The sequence below is a fragment of the Drosophila albomicans genome, chromosome 3 (assembly GCF_009650485.2).
Source record: "Drosophila albomicans strain 15112-1751.03 chromosome 3, ASM965048v2, whole genome shotgun sequence".
In the NCBI taxonomy this organism is placed as follows: Eukaryota; Metazoa; Arthropoda; class Insecta; order Diptera; family Drosophilidae; genus Drosophila; species Drosophila albomicans.
In genome coordinates, this window is record NC_047629.2 from 24,250,934 (window position 1) to 24,259,750 (window position 8,817).

Here is an 8,817-nt window from a genome sequence, read left to right on the forward strand (position 1 = left end):
TAAAAATCAATGTTTATATAGCAATGTTGCGATAACAATTTGTTTGTGTTGACGATATACCAAATTAATATACCAAAAAATACTAAAATATACCGAATACTATATTTGGAATAATATATCATCCCATTCCAAATATACCTTAGCAGCAGCTGGTTTTTTCAGCCATACTTGTTTAAAACTATAAGTTGAACTCAAATGGAAATATTATTTAAATGAAAAGTTACTCTTTATTATTTGCATACTTTTTTCTTGTGCTCACCATGTATCTATTAGGTGGCATCTACAATTTGTGTGCCATTGCTCGATTTCCTGTATCCATTTCAATTGCATGGCTTTTAACTTTCGCTGGCACACTAAACATTGCTCACCTAAGTAACCTCAACAAGCAATTCTACTTTAACTTTCCCCACGACAAACTTTGCCCATTCTGATTCTCGCTATCCGCATCGCTGTTCTTATGCCAAACTCATCGCTAGTAGCTCGCCTGGTAGTCCAATGCCATAAATGTCAATAGACCAAAAACCATTATGCATAATATCCCAAGCAGCAGCGCCACATGCAACTTCCTCGAGCCTGGCAAGCTGCTTGGTCTCCCAGCTCCATCTGGAGAGCTAGTGAGCGTTGTTATCCTCTTGCTACTGCGACTCCTTTGTCATCTGCATCTTTGGTTGTGCCGCATGCTAAACAATATTTCTCCATTACGAAACAATGGACCGGGTGCATAACCTGACTCCTTTATCCCGCCACCGGATATTCTATTCCTTTTCCTCTTCCTGCTGCTGCTCCTCTGGCTTTTTCTACGAGGACAAGTAGCACCTTTTACTTGTGGCGTTTCGTTGTCAGTGAAAACTTTTGCTTTTTCTACTTGGCTTTTTATGTTTGCGCGTTGCAGTGTTGCATCCCGGTGCCACGCCCACCCCTCACCACACACCACTGCCGCCCAAATGTATCTGCAGTTGTCGCCGCAACTTTTCGTTGCCTACTTTCTGTGTAGCTGTGGCAAGTTTTGCGCTCGCTTATTGTCCAGCGCAGAAAACTTTTGCCTGTTTGTTGCTAAATTGAATGCGACTTGCTGCGCAGTGTCCTTGTCATCGCTGTCTCTCTTTGTGAACGCTGCTGTAGTAGTCCTTGGAGGTGTAAATTGTAAAACAAATAAACGGATGCGATCGTCCTCTGTTTACAGAGCTCTGCGTTCACCAATAGAAAGTCCGTTGCATAGAAATGGCTTTTGAGGTCATGTAACAAACGGCAATTGAAACAGTTTAAACAATTCCATTCAGTGAAGAAAAAATTTCTGTTTTGGGTGTAAATTAGTCTTTCAGAAATGCTAATTGAATTACTGTTAAAACTTTGCATAAGTTACTTGAGAAATACAATTTGATTTACTCATTGATTTATTGTCGTTCCTAAAATTTAAAAATTACAATAATATGTATTACCTCACACACATACCAAACTCCCGCCGAGGGCAATCGTTTTAAGTATCCAATAAAGGCTTTTCTTTTATTATTTTATTCCCACTTATATCATAATGAAAGTTTTTTAAATATTGTAATTACTTTCTATAAGAGATACATTTCATACTACCATCAAAGATTTTTATATACCAAACGGCCCTAATAAAATCCCTTTAAATATCCACAAAATGGCATCTATGATAAATGATTTTCATCGCTTTTTCGTTTAACTCAAACTATGCCAAATATTTATAATATATGTATGTATAATTAATATGAGGCCTTTTAGCAATAATTACATTAAATTCAAGCCTTCTATTCAATCATTAAGGAATTCAGTTTGCAATGCTTTTTATTTATTCCTAAAATCCACATAAAATTTCAAATTACGTTACTCACATATCTAACTAACGCTACCTAGCAGCAATTGTTTAAAAGATTCACAAAACTAAATAAATTGGCTTTTCTCTCTTCCCCTCGCCAGTTCAGTGAAAATGTTCTTCAATCGCAGCCCGTGATAATTCTATAATTTCCCGAACCGTCTTGTAATAGTGTATGCCCTTCAGCTGATCCATAAATGGATGCAAGTAGCTCAGATAGAGTATCGTTCCTTTAGGCTTAGCACTGCTAGGACACCAGGAGAGCAGCACCAGCTTCTCTCTCTTCAATTCCTGCTGCGTGACGTCACAGACTCGGGTATATTCCAGATCGAAGAGACCATAACGACACTCCGTGGGTCCATTTCGCATTAGATCTTCCAGGAATTGTTTAAAGTCACTTTCTCTGGGTCCGATAGTTTCTACCTCAATCAAAGCATCAGAAGCAATGCGAAAGATAATGTAACGATACTTTTTGCTCTTTCGTATCGCCTCATAGATCTGTAAGCCTTCATTACTGCACTTGATGCTCATTGTTTAATTCAAATATATGAAAGAGGAAACTTCAAACTAAATAAACGGTAAAAATTTTGACTTCTGTATGGAAAAATGAATGATATTTCTGAAAATGACTATCACAAAAATAAAACAAACTATTCACCCCAAAGCTCACTTAGTTGTGTGTGTGCTGGCAAAACAAACCTCATTCGAAAGCAAAGCTAACCGAAAAAAACTGCCAACAACTTGAAAAGTTTCAGTCTACTTCCCTCGTTCCTCCCCCAAAATGCTTTCTTTCAATATAGTTGGTTTACATAGTTTTCGTAACAGTTTTCCTTGCTCGATTCCATTCACTTTTTCAAGTGTTAACTAACGCTCAAGGAGGCTGTTCAACCTTTTTTTTTTGGAGTGCACAAAAGTTCATTTGATTTGCAAAGTTTGTTAGTCCAAAAACGCAATGAAAAAAAAATATTGAATGATATAATTGAACCTTGCAGTGTGCATAGCAAAGAAAAATGCGAAAAACTGTTGATGCTTGAAACTTAAACCATGTTAAATGTTCCATAACTATTTTAATTACTTTGAGCTGCAAAAAATGTGTCATGCTGTAGGAGAAAGCAACTCGACAGTTGTCTAGGAATTTCATAGAATCATCGCAAAACATTTGCAGTAAAGTTAATTGAGCTTATTGGTTAAGGGAACATAAATAATCTTTTGTTTTTAAATCGTTTTTCGTTTTTGCGTATTATCCTACAGTTAAAAATGGTAATTGATACATTTTATTTATGTTTTATTTGTGAGGAAAGATAATTAGGTAGATTAAACAAAGAAATACAAAGTATATTGAATGCGCTGAAAAGTATGCTAAGCTTTTGAAATTGAAGGAAATAATGCTAATACATATGCCGCGATTAAAGTCTTGTTAGTTCAGCCAAACAAATGTGTAATCTTAAATGTTTTTTAAACAACCCTCTTTAGCGTAGTCCGATTAATCACTTTACAGTTTAAAACGTTAATCATTGCACGGAGCGTGGTGCTTTTGAGCTTTGCAACGCTTTTAATTCAATTAAGCTGCGCTTTTGTCTGGCTGCTTTGGCTGCCTGGCTAGTTGGCTCTCTGTCTGACAGTCTGGGCAATAGGCAATTACCAGTAATCGAATTTTGCCACGGCGAATCCGTTTGAAACAATAAATTGTTCTCTTTTGTAGCTTGCGGGGTTGAATGTTGATAAGCAACAGCAGCATAGAAAGTGGGGTTGTGCCATGAGGGAAACCCGCAAAATGTCAGCAGGGTGAAGCCAATTTTCAGCAAGTACCGAAAAATGCAAATGCAAATTGAGCGTGTCGCTTGTGTCTGTCTGTTTGCTCTTGCCTCACACTCCGCATCGTCAGCGTTGGGACATTAAACTTAGCCCCGGCTTAAGCTCTTAAGCTCAACTTTCACTTAACCGCAGCAAAGCGTTAAAAGCATTCCCTATTAATGTCTAATTAAATGCAGCAAATGCCTTTCTTCCTTCCCTCTCTGTCGACCAGACAAACGACGCGTTTTATTTGTTAAATCTCAAAATAAAATTACGAGCCAGCTTCATTTGCATTTTAGAGCTGGTCATCCTGAGCTGTATATCCTCAAATGACAATCGGATGTATTTCACTCAAGTGCTCTCCGAGTGGGCAACTCTCGTCTCGCTTCCTGCTCTGCACCTGCTCTCCTCGCTTCGCTTGGTCATTTCCAGACAGCATTCTTTTGCTATATTTTTTTTGCATACATTTCTTAACGTTACAGGGAAAAACAATTCGTGAGTCGACAGCTTCATTGCTCAGCTGTTGCATTTGTTAAATAAAATATCAGTTGTCATTAAAGGCGCTCCTTTAACGGAGAACAGTTGGGAAGGAGCTGCCTTAATTTGTCACTCGACTGCATTTGACAATTAAAAATTGCAATCAGCTGAAAACCAGACAGCTGCCAGAAGCCTCAAGTAAAACATCATATTAAGTATCCGTTGATGAAGTTGTCGCTCAAAATACTGTAGAAATTAAATGTAAGTGGGTATAATAATTTGATGTAGGTAAATTAAATTTTAAAGTTAATAAAGACAAATAAACAAAATCACAACTTTTAACATTATAAAAATGTGTACAATAATTTAACGAAAATTAATTAGAAAGGCTAATAAGGATAAATATATAAATTGACAACTTTTAATATTAAGTAAAATATAATATACTTGATTTATAATTGAAGTGCAGGGTATTTTAAAGTTCAGTGAAACTGTTTTTTAAGCGAAGAAGTTTTTATTTTTTGCCCACTGCACTTGATTTCTTAAGCAAATTAATCGTTGCAAAGTTGACAAGCAAAAAGTTTGCTGTTGATATTCATTGCATGTGGAAATCTTTTTCTCTTTCTGTTGTTCAAGCTTACTGAAATCTTTTCATTATTATTTTATTTAGTGAAAACAATTTAAATTGTTCAAAGCAACTTTCCAGACACTTTTCGATTAGTCAAATAAAATTTTCCCAATATTTAACTCTAAGAGCATTGCGCTTTAATTTTCTATCCATTGTCATATTGCACAGTGTGACATATGTATGTATTCGCACACGTAAACACACGCAAGTAAAAATACTATACTTCGATGCTTTCACTTAACCCACAATGAGCTGTTAACGGGGCGTATGCGCGTTAACATATTTGATTTGTATATTTCAATAGGCAAGTTCGCTTTTGCGGCTGCATGTGGCGCCAAAGCCACCTTCGATGCCCTCACCCCATGTTATTTGATGGGTTTATTATTGGGCAAATAAATTAAAATTGTTTACCTTTCAGCGACAGAGATAGCAAGTCCGTCGTTCTTTATGTCTAGCTGTCTCGCTTCGATTGCGGTTTCGTGAGTGCGCGTATGTTGCGGCAACTTTATTTGCGCAAATTAATGGATAAATGTTCGCACACAAACGCAAATGTACTTTTCATGAATACTCCTCGTTGATGGCAAATTGTATATTCTATATATATGAAAAAAAAGAAAACATACATAACATATAAGTGGCATCTGTAGATATGAGCATGACAACAACGAGATATTCCAGAGAGAAGAGCTTGTTGTGGCAGATGCGAAAATAAACAACAATATGTACTTGTATTATCCAAAATACATACATATTTTGCATATACTTATGCGTACTTATAAGCAAATATATTGCAAATTGTTGGATCAGATTCTTTGCTTGCAAAACAAACATATATGTCAAAAAGATTAAAAGGCTGAGAGGCAAGAAAATGCCAAGAACATATCTGTTCGGCAGCAAGTTATATTTAAACAATAAATGCGTTTCAATAAAACCGTTTATAATTGAACAAATTTTTAATTTAAATTCTGATTTATCTTTATTATGATTATTCGAATTTTGATTTAAATTTGAAATGAAGCTTCATAATTTAGATTAGCTGCGCAGCTATTTAAAGCATTATCCGAATGAAAATTAACCGAATTTAAATTTGGTCCAACAAATTAGCTCTTTCAAAGCATTTAATGTATAATGTATTCAGGTTTTTAGGGATTTATTTAATAAAGAATGCAAAATTATTTGGAATCATACATTGAAATAATTTAGCCAACATTTAAGTGCCAAAATTGGCACTTCTCGAATGAAATAACTCGGAGCACAACAAAGCAATATTGAAAGTCCCCGAGAGCAGTCATCACCCGGGGGCTGTAACTTTCACACAATGTCAGACAGTCGGGGCAGTGAAAGAAATAAACCAACGGGAACCGAATGAAATCCATGTACCACACGATATGCGAAAGCAAGTATGGGCGAGCACGCGCCAACCGGGGGGAGGGAAATGGAAAATGCATGCAATGGCACGATGTATGTTCAAGTGCAGTATCATGATAGAGAGAGCCGAGAGGGGAAATGGGAGGATTGGCTACTCGAATGTGCGTTGATTGTGCGATTCAAACATTTTGGCATGTTCTGGCCTCGTTTTCACTTTTGGCCAAACTTGGAATGGAGAGAAGTCTGCCACTGATCCAGAGTGGCGAAAATGTGTTAAATCCGCTATAAAAGCGGTTAACCGAGTAAACTGCAAATGCAAAATGCGGTTGGGGCTTTTGGTTTTGTGTTTTGCGTACTCGGTTTCGTTTGATTTGGTCGCCAACTTTTACTGCCGTTGATATGTCATTTAACTGACTCCATAAGGCAGAGTAGGCCTATAAGTAAACTTCCTTTTTTTCAACAAAAACATATCCAATTCGTCTGAATTCCATTCGAATTTCGAACTCTAACAATCAATCAAAATGGATGCTGACGACGCTTCAAATTTCGAATATATCCCAGAAGTTGAGCAGGTTTGTATATCTATCGTAATCAGAATGAGATTCCACTCAAGCTGATTTTGCACAGAACTATAGCGAGGCTGAGACAGAAGCAGCTTTGAAGTTTCTCAAAGAGCAAGATCTGCCGATGTCGGAACTCTATTATGCGCTAAAGTATGTTCGCCTGGCAAATCGCGATCTGAAATCCGAACAGAAGTTCAAGGAAATAGAAGAACGTCTGAAAAAATTGCGTGAAGCGGATATTCCTATGGTATCGCCACCATCATCGGACTATGAATGTGAAGATTAAAGTTGTTTGTAATGAATAACATAATAAAATGAATTAAGCAGTAATTACTTCTTTCTTTAGCAGAAAAAAAATAATTTTAAAATTCTTAAAATTTGTACATGTTAATTAAAGAAGGGGAGATTTTATATTGCTGTCTCTTTTTGTTAGAGCATGTCACGTGTCAGACAGATAAAGTTTGATGTTAGATGAAAAGAGCAACAACGATAAGAACTCTAGAGAATGGGTTTGGTAAATGGAATGTAGATGGAGTTGGAGTTGGGAGATATGGAACTGAGGGCTGGCAAAATAGAATTGCATGCAAAGCGAGGAGACAAAACAGCACAAAAGCAAACAAAATTATGTTTAAGGTTATATGCTATGCATAAGTAAATAAGCAGACAGTGCAGACGGATCGGACGGACAGACAAGACTTGAAGTCAGCCTGGCAGGCAAGCAAGCAAGCAAGCAGGCAGGCAAGCGGAAACGGAAGTTCAAGTAGCAAAAGAAAGTGTCTAACTGGCTGTGTACATGTGTGCACCACGCTTCTGTGTTATGTGAGTGTGTTAGTGTGTTAGAGAGTGTATGAGTAAATGTATGTGTGTGTGTGACTTATGCAAGAGCCACAGGCACTTCCGACAATTGGCAAAACACAACAGAAAGGCAACCAACCAACCAAACCAGCAAGCCAGCAACACAGGAGCGGACACACATAAAATAAGGTGATATTTTCTAAAGATTTTGGAAATTCATAAAGCGAGTTGCTTAGTTGGAAGTTAATAAATGTTAAAAAATAGGAAATAGGACATATTTTAAAATACACATCTGTGGCTTAACTTGCGTTACTTAGAATATATAAATATATATATTTTAAATAGAAATACAATAATTTGAGCAATTGAATTTTGTTTGATTTTATATTTATATTTAAATTTATATTGTTTTAGCTGAAAAGTGTTCGCCTTGCGTTGAATACATCCGCTCCTGATCACATCTAGTCAGGATAGTAACCAGCAGTCAGACAGATGGGCAAGAAGGCGGAAGGAAGGTGATGGTGGGTGGACTGAGCAGAACGGGGGATGGGGGCAGGTGGGGTGGGCAGCCACAGGCTACGCTGCCTTGCACACGCGCTGAGCGAGATAAAACATTTGTATGCGCTGATAAGAACGCATCCACTTACTTTTGGTCGCACATGACCTGAATTTTTGTGCACTGCATACACTCAACCACACACACACATCCACACATACACCCAGCAAAACACACATAGATCACATCAAAAACAAAAAAGGAAAATAAAAAAGAATTGGGGGGGCTTGGCGCTTGAACTTGCACACGGACCAGGCAAATGAAGAAATTTAAATTTGATGCCGGCGACGGCAATCAGACGAAGACGCCCATTCATTGCACACTTTGTGTAGGGTATCTATGCAAGTAAATTAAATATGCGCATATAAGGTGAAAATTCGAAAATGCTCTCCAAATGCATTTTACCTAAAAATACAACAAAGAAGCCAAGCTTTTGTTTTTTAAACATTTTTTGATAATATTTTAAATATGAGTAAAAGTAATTACTTAATATTATTTCCAAATACAAAAAAATCTAAAATAAACATGAATTTATTAAATTTAGATATATTTACAAATTGAATTGCTCATTTATTTCCTTTTTAATGAGTATCTCCGAGAGAGTTAACCCAGTGCCTATTATGGGGCAACATTAACATGCGGCACCATGGCCCATCGAGCCTGGGTTGCCTGCTCTACAAACTGTCTGTGGGTAATAAAAAAAAAATGAGAAGAGATTCTGTTTTTTGTACTCTAAAGTTCCAGTTCAGTTACACACGAAATTTGAACGGAAATACGAAAATGAAAGATTCGTATCTGT

The 8,817-nt window shown here is 36.9% G+C and overlaps 2 protein-coding genes across 2 annotated transcripts; one reads left to right on the forward strand and one right to left on the reverse strand.

Moving 5' to 3' along the window:
• Window positions 1–1,942: 1,942 nt before the first annotated feature.
• Window positions 1,943–2,368, reverse strand: LOC117566537 (cofilin/actin-depolymerizing factor homolog). Its single transcript, XM_034246078.1, has one exon. The coding sequence runs from the start codon at window positions 2,366–2,368 to the stop codon at window positions 1,943–1,945; it is 426 nt and encodes a 141-aa protein (XP_034101969.1).
• A 4,171-nt stretch (window positions 2,369–6,539) lies between these two features.
• LOC117569625 (uncharacterized) lies at window positions 6,540–6,997 on the forward strand. Its single transcript, XM_034250862.2, has 2 exons — window positions 6,540–6,676; window positions 6,732–6,997. The coding sequence occupies exons 1-2, from the start codon at window positions 6,626–6,628 to the stop codon at window positions 6,951–6,953; spliced, it is 273 nt and encodes a 90-aa protein (XP_034106753.1). The 5' UTR covers window positions 6,540–6,625; the 3' UTR covers window positions 6,954–6,997.
• The last annotated feature ends 1,820 nt before the right edge of the window (window positions 6,998–8,817 follow it).